At 40.9% G+C, this 19740-nt stretch overlaps 1 protein-coding gene across 3 annotated transcripts; it reads right to left on the bottom strand.

Annotated features, from left to right (window-relative positions):
- Positions 1–29: 29 nt before the first annotated feature.
- On the bottom strand, positions 30–19552 carry rhot1a (ras homolog family member T1a). Of its 3 annotated transcripts, XM_030735675.1 has the most exons (20): positions 19173–19552; positions 16576–16634; positions 16379–16460; positions 16064–16107; positions 15907–15960; positions 14953–15005; positions 14652–14760; positions 13367–13468; positions 12184–12282; positions 11819–11927; positions 11546–11666; positions 10084–10168; positions 9803–9948; positions 9577–9677; positions 9287–9417; positions 8734–8817; positions 8452–8574; positions 8159–8361; positions 6800–6922; positions 30–1155 (listed from the first exon to the last, which is right to left on the bottom strand). In XM_030735675.1, the coding sequence occupies exons 1-20, from the start codon at positions 19207–19209 to the stop codon at positions 1038–1040; spliced, it is 1983 nt and encodes a 660-aa protein (XP_030591535.1). In that variant the 5' UTR covers positions 19210–19552; the 3' UTR covers positions 30–1037. The 3 variants fall into 3 exon arrangements, with proteins under 3 accessions (XP_030591535.1, XP_030591536.1, XP_030591537.1); XM_030735676.1 differs by lacking the exon at positions 6800–6922; XM_030735677.1 differs by lacking the exons at positions 15907–15960; positions 16064–16107; positions 16379–16460; positions 16576–16634; positions 19173–19552 and adding exons at positions 15442–15520; positions 15633–15711.
- Positions 19553–19740: the final 188 nt, after the last annotated feature.

Raw genomic sequence — 19740 nt, 5'->3', positions numbered from 1 at the left:
TCAGTCACACACAAACACAGAGGCACCAGTGGGTGTAAAGGTCATTTATTACAGATATTTAAAACCATGTCATTTACCCTTGTTGCTGTTAAATTAGCTGCAGTTCATCCCATCAGCACGCTTACGGCACAAGTCTTTATTAGAAATGATGGAGAAGATGAATGAGAAGTCTGGAGGTGGGAGAGGTGCTGCTGAATAGCTGTTAACAGAATCATATCCTGTTTTATGGTGCCTCTAACATCATAAAAATATAAGGAAGGACAAAAACTTTATTCGAAAACCAGGAAAAAATAAAAACAGAAGCAGGTCATTCACCATGAAAATGGCTTTGATAATACTAAATACAAAAATACATGAAAAATCCCAGAGTTTCATGCGGTGCACTCAGAAACAGACAAGAAAGAAACGGGTTAATAAATTAACACACAAAATAGACAAGTGCACGACATCCGTGACCTTTCTAGTGTTAGATGCAGCGCTGTTTGTCCCAACGCCTCCTGCTCACGTCGCTTCTGGCTTGTGATGCTGCCTACAGGTTTGATCCTAAAAATCTTTGTTTTACAGAATACATATATAATAACTGCATATACATATGTATAAACAGACTGAAGTCCCTTTGTGGTGCATCTGTGTATGGCTGCCTCTCTCAGGTGTCCAAATGTCTAATTATACTGACCTGAGGGGGAAATAAAAAGAGGAGTGGACATGTCTAATCTCACCCAGATTGAATCAACAGACCACGAGATGCCAGCACTTACAAAGCGAGGTGATGTTTCAAAAGTAGCCTGCCCCTTTCCTCAAAACAAAGGGAAAAAAAAATCCACACTCCCTTATAAAATGTATCTATAAGTTTGCACATTTGTTCATTGTGACCAAGAGATGAGGTGAGGCTAAGGAGCTGAGGTCTGGCTGGTGGATCAGACAGTCTCTTTGAGTCTTTCAGGTAAAAGGGGTGGGGGGGGTGGGGGGTGGGGGGCATTGGAGGAGGGGCAGAGTCAACAGACGGACCGGGGTGAGGGAAGTCTCGTGGTGTCTGATCACCGCTGTTTGAGAAGTGCTCTGTACATGGCGAAGCCCAACACGGCAAACACCGTGGCACCGACGCTCGCCCTCAGCCAGAAGGTGGAGTTCTTCAGGTCCGTCTGAGCCATGTGCCTGAGAGAGGAAACCAGAAACACAGGGAGCAGGTGAGAGGCTGGAAGAATACATCAATAACAGAAAAGGGGAGCAGCATAAAACACAGAGAAGAATCTGGTGCCACATTTTCTGTCTGCTTGCAAAACCACAATGGGAGCAACTGCCAAATGGCAAAACAAAGTCATGTGTTCCCTCTGGTGAGAACTTCCCAAATCCTGACCACAAATGACGAATATGAGGATCCTCTCATGCCAGCGTGAAACAGAAACACATGCTTTCTCTTGTCATTTTTGGTTTGGTTTAAGACACATTAAAAAGGGAGAATGGAGTCTTTAAGAAGCAGCTGTCCCTACATTAAGGGACTGTTAAAAATATATGGAGCTCAGGTGGTGCCTAAACTAATTAGTATTTTTAGTGCTGTTGATAGGCTCATTTCTCTGCCATCCTAATATTGTTTTTTATTTATATATTTATTTTTTATATTCGTCCCCTCTTGTAGAGGACAGAAAACACTTTCGGTGCGGCGCATCAGATCAGAACACTATTTTATACCAGGCAGAGAGTGGAAGGGTTAAACCCATGAGACAATGAGGTAGGTGAAAACTTATTTTAAGATTAAAACCTATTTATGTATGTATGTATGTATGTATGTATGTATGTATGTATGCGACGCCTCCAGAGCTCCATAAAACTGGGTTAACACTTCCAAACAGCTCCAACTAAGCTGGAAAGAAACAGACTGCAGTGAGAGGTTAAAGAGCAGTGAAGGAGACGTGAGAAACCCAAGAGTCATGTACTGATATATTAAGTAAATACTGATTGTACAAGCTTCAATAGAAACCTGAGAACCTGATCTGTGTACAGCACAGACAGATCACCACTCAACCCACTAGTACCCTGGTACTCCCAAAGGATCCAAAAAAAAAACAGACTGAAACAGCTGGATGCATGCTCCCTCTACTGGGAAAAGAGGAAAACCCATCTGGGATATTAACATGGTTCTTAGTGGTTAAAACCCAGTAACCTGGGGGTACAGATACATGCACGGTGTATTCACCCATCCATCCACGGGTATAAAAACGAAAACATCCCTCTCTCTGTGCTTTCTGTCGTTACCTTTCTGGGGAAATTAGCTGCTCAGCAGAGGCCTCCATAAAGATGGACCTCCTCCACGATGGAGACGACTGAAACCTGCTGCATCAGGCTGAAATCCTCCTCTGACAGGAGGCAGCCCCCATCCCCAACCGCAGCCTCCACCCAACCAGGCAGCCTCTCACGCATTCACAAAATGAGTCAAATACAACAGGTGAAGCAGGGAGATACTTTGATAACTCTGTAGATTGAGTCAGGCGATGGGTAAAGCAGAACTGCTCAGTGAGTGATAAAAGACTGAAACCCGGCACAAGAATTCTTCACAGTATGGTGGAAATTTTCAGAGGTGGCAGTGGTTGCTATTTACCCCAACAACCAGCTGATACTTGCTGCTTACTACATCAAAGCTTTCTGTATACACATATTAAAGACAAACTAGTGTCAACTGTATAGAAAGGTCTTTGCCCTGTTGCTAGGCAGATAACACATGCATACAGTCGCTCTGACGCATCTCTAACATCTCTTCTTAAGGCATGTTTCTACTTCAAGTTCATTCAAGTAGTCATTTAGGGAAATCATATATATATATATATATATATATATGTTTTTATAACTGGAAATGGTTATCTTATTAGAAGAACGTCTGCTTCCAGGTAACAGTGAAAGTAACGTCAGCTTTCTGCCACTTCAGGGCTCTGAAAGGACGTCTCTAAATCTCTCCAAATTTCTCCTTTTACCAAATTTCAACCAACTTTGCATTCTGCTTTTGTGTGTCCTCCACACTGTGTTTGTCTGTACTGGCATGCAGGTGATTTCATGAACTTAAAGGATTTTCTCAGCTATGGTTCTGCAATCTGCACACATATGTAGGTTATCTTTACATCACCAAAATCTGCCACAGACCACATTGACAAAAATAGTCCTGCAAACACAGCATGCAGGAAAAAAAAACACTACTAATAGGAAAATTTGTATGCAGGCATCCTATAACCTGGTTGTTAAGGAAAGCACGTTTATATCGGCTCCACCTCTGAATGCTTCTGCCAAAGTTAATGTTTCTAATCATCAACTGAGCATCTTTTTTTTTCTCTTTTGCACCCATCACCTGAACGTATACTTGTTTGAGCTATAAAAATGTAGTGGTTTGCGCTGACCCAACAGTGTGACACACCTAAAAATGTAGTTTACCACAAGCAAATATTCCCATGAGAGGCTGAAACCAAAAAAATCTGATAGATGATTATTTTTTTTCCAGTCTTATTGATTAATGCAGTTATATTTTTCAGCTACAATACTGATGCATCATGCGCCACTATATATGTGGGATTTGATTGTTTTTACACTGAAATGATTGTTGAAATGTCCATAAGTGCCTGGTTCTATATTACAGTATATCCTCATTCCCAATAAAAAAAAGGCTTGTTGAGATTCTGGCTTAAAAAAAAATTAAATTTCTGTGTTTTAGACACACTTCAGCTGATGTTAAGTGGGTGAATCTTATTTTATTTGTCATAAAAAAAAAAAAAATCATGTAAAAAACACTAAAACATAAAACATCTGTATCACCCAGCTCCACCAAGTTCAAAACATAAGCCAATCACCACCTTTCAAGCACAAGCTTTACCACAACCACAACAATACCTGAGCAAGTTTGATCACACATTTCAAACAAAAGCTACACACACACACACACCATACACAAGCTGTACATTCCATGTGACAGCCAGACTGCCACTGTTCATCCATTTCTATTTTGTTATCACATAAATTAATAATTTGTCTTCTTGCAGTGTTAGTTTCTCTGAAAATAGAGAGTAAAAGTAACGGTTTGCACTTGTTCCTCTCTTAATTTCTAAATTTTTTCCCCTAAATTTTGTGGCTTGTGGTTTGAAACAGCTTACTATTGTTGTTTGTATTCACTTTGACCTGAAGTTACTTTTAACGTCACAGTGAATGGCCTGTTTAGAGTCACTGATAACTCCTGGAAATTACATCACATCAACACAAAGGGTTAGTGCTGGGCGCAACACTTTACCTAGCCCTGCTTGGCGACTGAAAGAAGAAGAAGAAGAAAAAAAAAAAAAGAAAGATCAAAATTAGAGACAAAAACAAAACCTAACACGCACTCCTGCCCAGACCAACACATGTATACACATTCATACCCCCAGTGTGGTTCGGGAAACCTCCACAATTAAATTCAAACACCAAGCTCGCTTCACTGTACAGACGGACGATGCAAAACCGTCTCCAGCTGCCAGCAGATGGCAGTGTTTGACAGAGGACTGAGGCATGCCTTTAGTTACAGAGGGGTGGAGAACAGGTGAGCCATGCAACAAGGCAGCAGCCAGATTAGCAGAGGGTGAACACATGCAAGAGGAAGAGGAAGAGGGGCAGCCAAAAACGTGTGTGCGAACACCTACAGAGTGGAAGGAAGAACACAAAGACAGAAAATAGAAGAGGGAGAAAACGGGATGAAATGACAGAGTGACTGGAATAGAACAACAATCAAATTCAAACATTTAAACACATTTGATGTTAAACAGTTTATCAAGCTTTAACCGTCAGGAGGACAAGAGCTGAGCTGGTTTAGTTTTTATTTCACCAATTTAAAAGTGATGCAAACTAAACTCTCCTGCGGGTGCAGGCTTCAGGGTTAGGAATGGAAATGGAGACAAAATGAGACTGAAAACGTCACAAATAATAATAAACTGAAGAAGGTTGGTGCCAAAGACAGATTTCACAGGCAAAAAGCATTTTTAATATTCCTTTGGGAATGAAATCAAACATGCACACATGCAGACAGCGATGACGTTTTCAGTGTGAACCAAACTCAAACCAAAGAAATTGGTTGTGTTTCTCATTTTGCGTACAAACAGGATGCTTGTTAGTCAAATTTACTGTTTGTGTATCCACTGCAGGACTGAAGGGAGCAAACATAAAAAAAAAAGGAAACATGAGCTCAAATTCACACCTGGAATCTTTATCTTTCAATAATGGATTTAAATTTAGGTCAAGACTATTCATGATTAAAATTCTGACCAACATAAAAATGCTTTACAAGCAACTGTCCAGAGCTGAAAGCCTTCTGAGTGAAACCTCTTTTACTACGGGTTAGCGTTACTTATGGGAGTCGGTGTTAGGTGTCGAGTTTGTGCTGCAAACATCATGCAACGTAACACGGTCACACAATCACACTGGTACCTCCCTGTCTAGCAGGCTGTTTGTTAGCTGGCACAGCACGGTCACACTTCGCCGTGTCAAACTGTACAGAGAGCGGCTCGGCTGCCTGGAGCTGGAGCAGAAAGCGAGACATCTGGTGTGATTTATTGGGAAGTGACTCCAACTCTCTGGAGTCCTAAATCACAAGCAAAGAGTTTCCACTGAAGAACTCTTAAAGAAGAACTCCTGAGCTAAGACAACAGACGGTCAGCGTCTACAGACGGCTGGCAAAATGTGGCTGTGAAACCCCCCACAAAAACACTACACACAAAAACATATAAACAGGATAAATTAAATCTACCCAGGAATCCAGTTTTTATTTGTCTTTGTTACAGCTGGTAACTCCACGCATTCCTGACAACCTGCCTAACAAAGTCTGAGGAGCACATTTTTCTACACTGTGCAGAATAAACTTCTTCAGCCCTGAAAACTTCTTATTCCAGAAGCTTAATCTCAGCTGAAATAATCACCTCCGGGAGATCCAGCCAATCATTTGGTAACGGAGTGTTAAGACAGACATTTTTGAACTATAAAGCTGCAGCAGTCTTCCTTCCTTTTCCGAGCAGCATTTTCAAGCAGCTTTATCTAGAGCACTACCCAAACGGTGTCATTCACATTTTTTTTAGGCCAAATATCTGCTACTTCAACCTTCAACATTAAATTTTGAGAGCTTGAATTTGCTTGAAAATTTGATAGTGCAGCCTGCACCACCACACATGAGGGTCTGTATGAAGAACAATTTCATAGATAGGGGGGCGTTGAAATTTGTAGCACCGATTCCCATATATGAGGTGTTCTCTATAACATAAAACTACTCAAATCAGATGAACGCTCTCGAAGATATCAGAGCTTGAAAATAAAAACAAACAAGTTCATTGTGATGTTCCAAAAGTTTCCAAAATGATAGTCGAACACACAATGTGTGTCCCATGTATGGCAAAATTATGTATGAACTATTACCCCACTACAGTCTTTAGCTACAGAAATAATAGGCACAAAAATAGGTGAAAATACATTTTATAAAGTCAGATATTTGTCCTCAGAAAATTGAATGACAGTTATTGCTTTAGGGAAATCAGAGATGGTCAGCTGGGGAATTTTTCTTAAATTTGACCAGCTGATGTGGAATGACCCTATTCCCTTCTCCTTACAGTGGATATGCAGTGTAAACCTGACCAGTGGGGAGCACTGAGGGAAAGCAAAGGAGCTGTCACTACCACCAGTGTTAGTGAGCTTGGGCCAAAAAAAGGAGCCTCTCTGTGTCCCCACCTTGAGGTGCCGCCCCAGGATGAGAAACAGAGAGGAGGAACGAGTCTATGTTAAAACACTAGAACTTATTTTGTGTATGAACCTGTTGAAAACGACTGCGCGGAGCTGGGCCTTAATGCTGCGCAGCAGCTCCAACTTGAGGAAGTTCTGACACAGGCAGTATGTGCACCTGTTGCAGGCACACATGCAGCGGAGACGGGCGTGGCTGCAGAAAGACACACAAAAATGCGTGTATTCACCACCACAGCACACAGAAATCGACACACACTCACAGGAGGAGGGGACCAAAGCCTGACAGAAGGAATTAACTTAGTTAAACTACATCAAAGCAGGACCTTTATTGTAACATGAAACCTGCCCTGCTGTTCGTTACCTCCAACTCTTACTTTAACCAAGGAAATAAAACTATAAATGTATAAAAGCACAAAATACAGGAAAGAGAGGAAAACCACTAAACAGAGGGTAACATTCACAACCCAAACAATCTGAGACTAATCAATGGCTCTACTTTTTGTCTTTGACTACTCAAATATTTTGGAGCAAATTAAACCAGTTTATAAAAAAAAGAAGAAGAAGAAGAAGAGTAAAACATGGCTTATACAAGTTTTTAGAGACTGCAGTAAGCTGCAGTAGACATCCAGAGTGGTCTGGAGCTTCACAGCTGAGAGTTAAAGTACAGAACCTGCTACACATTAAAATGTAACTGTTAAATATCTTAGAAACAAATGATGCGGGTGTGACGAGAGCTCACTGGTTTGATGCTTCTTAGTGTGACACAATAAACTTACCAATAATCTAACTAGGTAAAAAAAAAATACATGAGGACAGCATTGAGTTTAAAGCTCAAACAACTTGTTTCTGTATCATCTGATGACTGAGCCAGAATTGACTGTAAATCACCAGAGCAGTTTACTCTTTGGGTCTCAGCAGAAACTCGGCTTTCAGTAAGCACTACTGTTTAAATCTACTCAAACTAAAGCTCTACTAGAGCGCAGCAGATCCAATGATTTCAGATTTTAGGAAATAGGATTTGGGAAGTGTTACTATGAGCTTTAATAAGCACATCCGTTACGTGCTAATTAATCTCCTGAAATCCAATCTGCTGGGAGAGCTTTGAGGAGTTAGGACACCCTGCAGGGCCCATAAATTAAAGGACTGACCGCAGAGTATTTTCAGGAGGAGGATGTATTTATTTGTTTTGCGTCAGGATACTCAAGCCCTCAAAATACAAAAATCATTGGGCTCAGGTCCAACCTGGAGTTCTATAGCAGCAATACCAAAATACAACACTACACAACACACAGATGGTGGCTAGTATTCATTTTTCTATCATCACTAAGCGCTTAATGTCTTATCCTCACACATTCACCCAGAAGAGAGGTAAAAGCAGCACACGTGAGAAAGAAGCAGGGGGGGGCGCTAGCTGGATTTTAATACTCACGGATACATGGCCATGGTGGTGAGTCTCGTGTAGATGTCTTTGCTGAGCGCGTCGCTCGTGTTGCAGGTGAATTGCTGGGGTGGGTGGAGCTTGTGCTTGCGACAGAACTCATGTGGCGAGAGGCTGTAGTGCTGCCGCACCTCGTGCAGGTCTGATTTGGCGGCTATCACCACACACGGTGTTTTGCTGTCTATGAAGTATTGCTGCCAAACACAAGAATTCAGCGTCACGAGGCTAAGACTTTACAATCAGGTCTGTAATCAAATATTCTGAGACGCTCTCAGTTTACCCACCTTGTACACTTTTGCACAGTATTCAAATGAGCGGGGATTGTTGACGTCGTACACCAGGCAGACTACGTCGCAGGCTAAGTCCTCCTCTGTCAGGAAGTCAAAATCCGGCATCAACTCGTGGAGCTTGTAGTGAGCAGGCAGGACAGAAAGCAGAGACGGAGCAACAGAGCGTGCAGATGGAGGGATTAACATTTGTAATGCTGAAACTCTGTAATGCACTCAAGATTATGTAACAATAATCCAGCGAGCAGCCGATAAATACTCTGAGTAAATGGTTCTTACCAGCAGGTATTTCTCCTGACCATAAACATAAGTTGTGCTGATGGCATAGTAGGACTTGTGCTCTTCTCTAATCCGCCTCTGTCGCTGTGGTGGAAAACAAAGCCAGTATCACCCATCAAGACTATTGTTTTATTTATTAAAAAAAGGCTTTTATGCTCTTTAGTCCATTTATATCTTTCTCAATAATGTTTATTTATTGTGTGAGGTTTTGTGTCCTTTTTATTTTACTTCTTTTATGTTACTTATTATATTTTTATATTTTTAAATGAGCAGATCATTAAAAAACATTAAAAAAATGCCTAATGTAGAAAAATTATTAGAGGTCTTTATATTAGCTGGCTTAGTTATAATTTAGGCTTCCCCAACATAGTGACTGCTTTCCTTATGTTGACAAATTAATGGTAAAGTAATCTGAATTAAACTTATTAAATTGATTAGATATGATGATTCTACTCATAAAAACTGTGCATTCATTTGCTTCATGCATTCAACAGATGCAATGGCCGCAGCATTTGCATGTTTAACTAGTTTTAGATTCAGGATTTTCACTGACCTGCAGGTTCCTGCCAAGGAATGCTTGAAGGAAGCCGCTCTTCCCGGTGCCCCGTGCCCCTAACACGTTGCAGCGGAAGACGCTGCGCTGGGTCTGTTTCTTCTGCAGGTCAATGCGCTTGTTACGGGTCACTGAAGGAACAGGAAACACACTTTATCTTCATCTTTTAGCTTCAGAATATACATAACTCAACTATTTAAAAAAAAAAACTAGTGAAATTGATTATTATCATCATCTACTACAAGTTTTAAGTCATCAACATTTGGTTGAATTAAATTATGATGCTTTACCTGTAATTGCAGCTGCTTGGGATTCTTGCTCATAGATGATAGAGTAGCCGAGGTAACCCAGGTACTCCAAACTCCGCTGCACATCTAGGTATGTTGTTAGCCTACCAAAAGAAACAGAAGAGAAGATTTTACATGACTGAGAAATGCCTCCTAATCTGTTTCATAAGCCTAAGCTATGTAGTTAAAACAGGTGTGAGTGTATGTATGTAATAATATAGACACTCACGTCCACTGGGAGAGGTATCCCTGGTATGTGATCCATCCCTGTTCATTAGTGCAAACTGTGTTGTTTACATCTGGGCCCCAGGGCATGTAGGGAAACACTTTGAACAAGTCTTTTACCTCCTCTGGTGACAGCGCGCAGTCGCGGTCCTGGAAGAGCGCCGAGATTAAGACACATCATTTTAAACCCCACAAATTCAACTAACTGAGTACAAAAAGGTTCATCTTGCTGAAATCTAACAGTAAATATGGAAACAAAAGTGCTAAAATAAAGTGACCACTCACTTTGTCATGCTTGTCAAAGACACTCTGAAGAAAGAGGTAAGCGTTGTGGTTAAGCTCCGTGGTGCAGTCTGGAGGGATCTTTATCCTGGAACAAAAAAGGAACACAAACATTAATTTTACTGGAAAATCTGAAGCACTGGCAGACAATCCATCGCTGCTAATGAAACAGACTTGACCAATTCAGTTCAAGTCATAACAGCAACCAGAAATCTATAAAGGAAAGCAAATTATATGATGGCTGTCAACAGGGATTAACAGATCTATAAAAAGAAGAGAAAAGCAGCATTATGACTGAATGACCACGCTAACACTCTGTATTGATGCTTTCCCATCACTAGTAAAAATGCTACAAAAAATGCTGTAATCTCTCCAGCGTGTCCTGGGTCTGCCCTACAGCCTCCTCCTGGAGCACCTCGCCTGGGAGGCAAATGGCTCCTTTCGATGTAGAGGAGTAGCAGCTCTACTCTGTGCCGCTCACAAATGGCCAAGCTCCTCACTCTACCTCTAAGGCCTTTAGAGGAAACTTATTTCTGCCGCTTGGACACGCAATCTTGTTCTTTCGGTCACTACCTAAAGCTCGTGACCACAGGTGAGGGTGGGGAGGTAGCCCAACCGGTAAATTGACAGCTTTCCTTTTACGCTCAGCTCTCTCTTCACATCTCCTCCCCTCACTCTTAAACAAGACCCCAAGATACTTAACTCCACCCTTTTCCAACTTAGGACCAAGGCCTCAGACTTGGAGGTGCTAATTCTCATCCCAGCCACTTTACACTCAGCTACAAACTGTCCCTGTGTGAGCTGGAGGTCACTGCTCAATGAAGCCAACAAAACCACATCATCCACAAAAAACAGAGACGAGAGATCCTGAGGTCACCAAACCAGACACTCTCCACCCCTTCATCTAGATATTTTGTCCACAGTGATCTGTTAATCACTGTGAAGTTAACTTGAAGTGGTAGGCTACCTGTGGTAGGCAGGCTAAAGGATAATGCTGATTGCACAATATCCTCGCCACCTAAAAGGCTAAAATAAACTTCTTCTTGAGTAAGTTTGCCCTTACAGATAAACTGCAACAACAAATCCAACAATGGCTTCAAAGAAAGCCGGATTAGAGCCTGTCGTTAAGGATTTAATGCAGCTAAAATGCTGTTCCGCACGCAGAGAGCCGGCCTCTGGATCCAGATAAGCTCCACAAAATATATGGATGAATTAACTAATTAAAAATGATTAGTTGATTAAAACTCACAAAAGTCTGCACAACTCTTTCTGCAGCAGTGCTGACACTATATAAAAAACAAAAAAGATATTTGTGCTCTACTGACAAAACTACTTAGTTTCAAAGCAAAAATCATCCAAAAAGGAACATGTTGGTGAATTTGCAGCTGTTATATTCTACTTTTTACACTCTTTGCTGTAAGATGAACTAAACACCCCCAAAAATAACATGTGCGTCTGCACTCACATGGGGAACAGGTATTCCTGCGTGAGCTCCAGGTCATCATCATAGCCGAACCTCCTCAGCACGGTCCATGTGGTCTCATGCCGGCCTCGCTGTATGAAGAGCGTGTGCAGGAAGAGGAAGCCTGTAATAAAATAAAGCGGATGACAATTTGAGAGAGCGAGTCACTACTCAGAAGGTGATGCAGAAATTATGAATTATGTTCACAAAATCACAGAGTGGGAATCAGAAAAGACGAGAAATATATAAAAACAGGAAGACAGCGCGGTGTCTGACCTTTGAGTGTGAGTCCGTTGTCTTTGACTCCATCTGTCATGTTTCTCCTGACCACGTTCTTTACATCCTCTAATGCCTGAGGTGCCAGTGGTGTATTGAAGCACGTTCTCTGCACACATACACAACAAGTCATAATATATTATATTATAGCCCAAATGCAGTTTTCAGATGCTGCTGTTGTGACGTGTTGTTATGAGAGCACCACTTCATGTCAAAAACCCGTCTCCCTAAACCTGTCACAGGCTGTTTTCCTCTTATAGAAACAGACCAGCACTGATCAGGTTCTCCAAGTTCTGCTGAACCTTAAAACTTCTCAACACTCATGTATCCAACAAAAAAAGACATTATTAAATGAAACACATTACCTGAAAGAAGTTGAGCTCATTGTCATTAAGGATGCCGTCGTTGTCCAAGTCTGAGATTTTAAATATTCTAGTTAAAGCCTTAATGCATGAAGGCTTCAGCTGTAATACAGAAGAAAAGCAGTTATTTAGGAGATAAAGTGCACCTCTGTGACGCTCCAATACAGCAGCTAACTATAGACAGACACCAACCACCAATCAGTTCTCCACTCAGATTATCAGACACAACCAGCTGCAAATCAACCTCCATTTTCTTTGCTTTACTCGTGATCTTTCCTTCACATGAAAGCAGGCCACATCTTATTTTACCAGGTAACTGATATCTAAACAGTGAAGCAATGAAAAGCTGCTTTCCACTCATTCATGTAACACTAAAAAAAATGTCTGCAGGCACGACTGGACGAATTTAAGTTATAGTGGAAATACTGAATTTCAAAATAACATCAGGAAATGTAGCTAAAGGTGTTCAGAATCTATTAATCCTAGTTATCAAGCACCATCATTTTACACTTCGAGAAGTGGGGTCACCGCAGAAAACATTCTGATACAAAGTGAGGATAAAATTTTATAAAAATTAAATCAGATTTAGGTGCTTCTTCTGCAGGTACAGACTTTTCATGGGTGTAACCACACGTGAATGCCGTCCCTGTTTGTGTGCTCTGGCAAGTTAACGCCTCAGTCACACAGGCACAGAGACTGGTCGGAGATCTCCTGGCAACCGCCAGCCGCTAGAAAAAAATGTGTATTCTGACCGGATGGTAAGCAGTTGCTGGAGGTTGCTGGTTGTCTCCAGCTGAAATCAGTTGCAAAGAGGACGCACTTAAAACCACCCTGTGATTGCTTTGGTCACTAGCAGATTAACACATTTGCCCATAATTTGCATAGAAGATGCCGACTTGTCTGCAAACATTCGCTAACTCCTAATGGGCAACTGCAGCAACCTGCTAACGAGCAATCACAAGGAGGTTTTTGGTGCAGCAAACCAATTTCATGCTGATGACTACCATTAACCAGCTGCAGAATACACACTTTTCTCTACAGACCAGAGGTTACCAGGGGGTCAATAGCCTAAATGATTGAGGCTCAGAGCAGGTGAATCTGCATGAACATCGGGGTCCTGAAACCTGCAAACCCAAGTGAAATGCAGCCAATTTTTACATTAAAGACGTCTGTGTACAGAACGCACCTCCTTCTCCTCTGGGCAGTAGAGGGGTCCTGTTGGGTGGAGAACAGCCTTCTGGGCGTAGTAGAACAGCTCGGAGATGTTCTTCAGGTTTTTGGCAGAGCACTGAGGAAAAAAATCAGTTAAAAAAAAAAAAAATTTGTTAACCAGAAAGTAAAACTCTTGAGATTAATAATCTCTTCTGTAAAGAGTATGCTGGGCCAATATAATGATTAACCAAACATGATTTTCAGTGTCCAGAGAAACCAGAGCTCCCAGTGAAATACAAATCCATACTCCACACAGAAGGGCACTGGTTTGAACCCAGTATCCTACTACTGTGGGGCAACAGTGCTAACCACTGAGCCACTGTGCTGCTCAAGTTACCATGTGAGAGAAGCAACATTAAAGGGTAATGTTGTTGTGAATGGTTTCCAGTAAACAAAAAAATAAACTAAGCAACAAACACATTAAGTACTCAGAGCAACACAATTCTGACCTAAGAGGAAATACTGAACATTATACTGGTTACTTTAAATAAATAAATAAAATACACATAAAAAAGACATCCTCAAAATACAGCTTACTGTACCATTAATCATGATCAATTTAATCAATTCCAATGGAAGAGCTCATTTTGAATATCGAGTAAATGCAGATTTTTATCTTAAGAACAATTTTCCAAAACTGTTTATAACGGCTGTACTTTTAAACTGTGCTGCTGCTACTTTTATTTGTGATACAGTTAAACCTGAAATGTACCTCACTGGCTTACATATTTTTCATAGCAGATATCTAGAGCAGAGTGGCTGTCCCCGGTCTGTACCCACTGTGTATGTGCCGTCCCTCACGTCCTCCACACGTCCCTCTTTTAACCTTGTAACTAATCCAGCTCAGGAGGGGCAGGACTGTCATTTTGGGCGGCAGAGGGAAATCTGAATTAAACAGTAATGCAGGAGGAGGCCAGTTCCCTCTCTCCGTAACAGCTGAGCCTCTCGGCACATTCACAGTCAGTCAGTCAGCGGGTCGTGGCCTCGGAGCGCAGGGTTCGGTAATATAAATCTATTCATGACTCAGAACGTATGTGGAGTCAGGATCAGGCTGGAGTCCAATCTGTCCTGCACACAGCTGATCTCACTCTGACACTCTCTGCCAGTACTGGATTTTCAATTAGCCTTTTATACTTCATTTGCAGTTTCATTGCTCTCAGCAGCTTCATCAAACTTTGACATTTAACTGAGTGAGACCTCCAAAGAGCCTCAAGAGCCCCAATCTTATGCATGAGAGTGTGCTTGCATCAATTTTTTACCTCTACGCATGTCTCAATATCCTGGTATTGATTCATGATTGGTAGGATGGTCTCCATGCTGCTGTGCTCCACCAGGTCCGACTTGTTCCCCACAAGAATCAGCGGCACCCTGCAGTGAAGCCATTCATTACAGAGCAGCAACAATAGTCAATCGACAGAAAATCTGACTAAAATTATCCGATCAGGTGATTTTTCTGGGCGCTGTCTATAAGAGAGAAAAATAATGTTTTCTGACATTTTATAGACCAAATGGTCTGTAGATGAACCGATAATGACAATAATTGTTAGATGACACACAGACCTGCTGTCCTTGTCTGTTCTGTCATTTATGAGAGGAATCCAGTGGCTCGTCACCTAGGGAAGGACAGCACAATGAGTTGTGCATTGTAGTTTGACCAACAGTCGGTGTATACACAAAGATTTTCATTTGACTAAGTGCCTGGCAAATCACATTTGCCAAACTAAACAACAATGGTAACTAAGCCTGATAAAAGCACTGTAATATATTAGCAGTATAATGAACTGTGTGTCTGTGGCAACACTCCCGGTTTAAAAAAAAAAACAACTAATATTGTACAAGTTACTGAAACCAAATCAAACATTTCCTATTGCTGCAGTGTCACACTGAATGCCTTTACCTGGTGAAATACATATAAAACATAAAATATGCTTGCCAGTGACAGCACTGTATGTCTACAATCAAACTACTTTATTTTTTAATGAGTGTGAATGGATGAATGCGGGCTGTAGTATAAATAACTTCTTCTTCTTTCACCTGCCTCCAACTCACCCTCTCCCTATTATCTTCCTCTGACACACCAACTCTCTGCATGTCCTCCTTCACTACATCCATGAATCCTCTCTGTGGTCTTCAAAGATAACATCAAAAATGGTAAAATAATGGAAATTTTGGCTGTTCCTAACATAGGTAAGTTTGTAAAATTGTGGAGTGTAACAGAAAGAGAAGGAGCAGCCACAGACCGCTGTCAAAACAGCTGCAGGCTAACGGCTTACACCGACTTCTAAGCAAGGTGCCGACTCCTCTCACTTTCACTCAAGACTCGGCATGAAACAAAAAGATGGGAAAGCAGGTCACGCAAACAAAAGTAGTTTGTTCTTCTGCCCAGCAAACAAAATTTGCTGTAACAAGTGCCAAACCAACCAGAACTAATATCGTCAAGGTTGCCTTTTTAATTTCTGCAGATAAAGATGAAAAGCAAACTTATTTGATTCACTGCACTGAAACAGGGCTCACCTTCTCGATCGACTTCTTGTTGTTGACTGAGTAAACTATGCAGATGACATTAGCCTGAGAAGAGAAAGAGAAACATTGCATTATGATGCACACATCAAAAATATTGGGAGCATACACTAAAAAGGCCACAGGAAAGGAAGAATGAAATAAAACCAACCTTGGATATTTCTTGATACAGCTGCTCATCTGACTGCTCTGCTTCTAAAGGTGTAGAAAAGGACAATCAGTACAGTATTATGTTGCGTAACACCTCTCGTATTCACTTGCTTTGTTTTGCTGAACTCTTCTCATGACCTACATCCTGAAACCCAATGGAGCAGATAAGAGCAGCTGATGATAAGAGCTGCACTCAAGTGCCAGTGATCTCAGCTGAACACTCAATACTTCCTTGTAAGGATTTGAATCAGTTTTGGTTTTTTTTGGTACTGTTATTGTTTCAGTCTCAAAGACTGTGTGCAACAGGGGAAGATACCTGAGTAGTCCACAATGTGTGTGGGCACCCTCTCTGGCGTGACATCCGCTGGGATGGTGATCTCTTCAGCTCGGAGAGGAACCTGGAAAAGAGGACAACAATGCCAAATACAGAAAACAAGTGAGTCTCATGTTTCTAACATCTTCTTAATGTGCGATTACAACCATAACCATAACATAATCCCTCATCATACATACCTCATCAGGAAACTCCTCACTGACTAAAGACATAATCAGGGATGTCTTTCCCACCTTGGCTGTAAGACACAAGAAGAAAAAAATACTTTTTATAGCACACATCATCTACAGACACTCACTGAATGCCACCACACAATGTATCCAGAACTTCAAGTGGGAAATGTGGTCTGCAAAACTATCTAGGGTACCAAGATTTGTAACGTCTACATGGTTATTGATTAAAATATTTACTTCAAATAAAAACGCCGTTTTCACTCATTTGCACGTTCATATGCACATTACACATACATTTTAACGGCCACCTGAGGGATTAAGTTTTAAGCACGCCTTCACCATTCTGCACCATTAACTGAGGGCGAAATGAACTGAGGGTCACAGCAGACGGCAGAGAGAGGAGAATCTTTGCAGACATTTGTGTGCTATTTCCAAAGAACCTGGCTGACATAAGAGGTAGTAGTCGATGCAAACGGTGGGCTCTAGACCAAATGGCTGGGAGTGAAATGACTTGCTGACTGATTGATTAGTCCACTCAAGTAATATTAAAGCCTAAATACAGCGCAATGAAGCAGCTTTGGAAATGCGGACATTTGCTCCTTTTTCCATTTGATTTCAAAGCAAACTGACTTTTGGATAGTGGGTTTGACAAGACTAGCACCCCCCCAACACCACTGTGGACTCTCGTGAGAGGAAATTTTTCAAATTTGCTCATTTTATGGAAGGAAGTATCCAACTGAAATGATTTGTAACTGCAGCCTTGCACTGCCCTGCCACTTGTGTTCACAGGACAGCTGAGTAACCCCCACAAACTGAACTTCACAACACAGGCTGGCACGTATCTTTCTGGCTGCACCTCTCTCAGCACTAACTCTCCTAAAGTAGCAATCATGAGGAGCCGCAACTTGAATAAAAATAGTACTGTCAACATGTGTGCTCAGAAGAGAACAAACAGACACAGTTAAACACATAGGGTGGAACATGTTGGCTCTATAGGTGAGTTTTGCCCTCTGTTCAAAGTCCTGGAAAAGGTCAAGATCTGGTAAACATGCAACTGTTTATTCATACTATGCTCTGCCATGTAGCACCGGCACAGTCAATTAACAACCCTTCAAAATAAAAGTTCAAATCATGTGATAGCTCAGTGACCTGCTCAAGGTGTACATCGGCTGCAGTGGCTTTAGCCCAAACAGCGAACTGGAATTACATAAGTGGAAGAAAAATGTATGGATGGATGATTTATTTAATATCTTCTGCTTCCAGCTTCCCAGCTATGAAGCATAGGCTCCAAAAAAAAAACAAGCAAAGCAAAGTAAAAAGATCATTTTGGGCTTAAGGCAGATGAACTATTTCATAAGACAAGAAATAATATTAGAAAAACTGATAATGAACTTTTTTTTGGTGCTAAATTTAGTAAAGTATTTTTATTATATTTTATTTAGTTTTACTGAATCAGATGTTTTCCTTTATTGTATTATAAACAGCTTTTAATTAAAAAATAATTGATTTATTTTAAATTTTAGATTGTAAATTATATAGCTTCGTATCCTAATATATTTACATTTTTTGATAATGCTGTATTGAATTTAGATTTTTACTTATTTACCTTCTCTATTTGACTTTACATTTTGAGCCCCCCTTTTTTATGTAGTTTGCCCTCTTATATATATATATATATATATATATATATATATATAATTTTTTTTTTTATTATAGGCTGTCTTTCATTTGATGAAAGACAGCCTTGATGATGTCTTTCATACATCATGATCTGTGTAGCTAAAGAAGAAAAAATATATTTAAATAAGTACAAAAACCATGAATTACATATTTATTATACATTGGGATGCTTGGAGTGTTTATTACCACTTAATTAGTTCTCTGATTTGCTTAACAACTCAGTGCAAGTTATTTAATTAACTTAGTTAGTTCATATCCTTCCTAATCCTCATCACTTGACTCTGATAAGTCAAATTAAATTAAAGGACCTGAGCGTTTTCATTGAAATACTAACATTTGGTGCCAGGTATCACATCCTTATCTGTAATATTGATATTTTGTTTCAGGCTCCTTATGGGAATTATTATGTTGGAGGTTTTATAACATGGAATATGCCTTAACATCAGTATTATGTTAATAATACACTAGAATAAGATGTTAAATAAACCAGAGTAACTAGCTTGTAATTGTTCTGTTTATGCGTCCATGGTTTGAGACTCACTCTCCATCTCATCACACATACTTTGGAGTATTCATCATATGTCACAAAGATGTCATACAAACATTTCCTATAGATATCGACATAAAATCATCATTGTCCTCCTCTGGCCGCCTTATCCTCACACCTCTAATTCAAACCAGACTGTGAAGCACCTTCAGGCTCAGGGAAGTGCATGAAGCCACTCGTTAGCAGCTGTCAGGCACCATGTGATAATGATTTGGCTATGAGCGCCTGACAGAAACCAAAGCCTGCTATTTACTCTGATAACCGGCTCGGTTGCAGTGTATGATTATCAAACTGTCCCGCTGACTCTCACAGCGTATCAAACTGATCTGTAGCTGCTAGCATATATTAGCTAGCGATTAAATAAGCTGCTACTTACGCTCCCCTACAAGAAGTATCCTCACGTCCTTCCTCATGTTGGCGCTTGCTTTCCAGTACAGAAAGGCCTGCCTTTATTGTTTCATGCAGACCTCTGGATGCTGTCCTCCTCCTCCTCCTCCGGCGGTTAACTAACGTCGGGCCCTGCCGCTGTCAAACACTCCGCGCCTTTGTAGGACAAAACGGACGGACAGTTTTCGGCTCCTCCTCGCACGTTTCCGCCCGCTTTTACTGAATCTATTAGTTATCTGCTAGACAGGAAGGCAATTTTAAGTGTCCTTTGTGTCACATATCCCTGTAACTGCACGTTAATCGCTATGCAGGCGCTGGGGGAGCATTTCGCAGTGAATGTTTCACGGGCATGCCCGACCTACAGAACCGGGACTCTACGGCAAGCCACGCAGGACAAAACTCGCACTCCAGAAATTTAAAAAAAACAAAAATACGCAATACTGCTCCCTGGCCTCAAAAAGTGGAAGTGCACGATTTAGAGCATCTCCCTAAAAATAATCGTAAAAAAAAAATAGTTCAGCATCTGCAACACTAAAGGAGATATTTGGTTTTAAGAA

Source organism: Archocentrus centrarchus, chromosome 8, assembly GCF_007364275.1.
Source record: "Archocentrus centrarchus isolate MPI-CPG fArcCen1 chromosome 8, fArcCen1, whole genome shotgun sequence".
Taxonomy (NCBI): domain Eukaryota; kingdom Metazoa; phylum Chordata; class Actinopteri; order Cichliformes; family Cichlidae; genus Archocentrus; species Archocentrus centrarchus.
Note: the sequence above shows the minus strand (reverse complement) of the source record. Positions and strands in the feature narration are given on the sequence as shown.

Bases quoted from the DNA above. Each gene is read 5' to 3' on its own strand.
- rhot1a (XM_030735675.1), bottom strand. From the start codon at position 19,209: ATGAGGAAGGACGTGAGGATACTTCTTGTAGGGGAGC. The intron at 11,667-11,818 runs GTCAGACACCGC...ATTTTATTACAG, and splicing joins CAACGGACTCACACTCAAAG to GCTTCCTCTTCCTGCACACG. The intron at 8,362-8,451 runs GTGGGTAAACTG...TGTGTTTGGCAG, and splicing joins ACTGTGCAAAAGTGTACAAG to CAATACTTCATAGACAGCAA.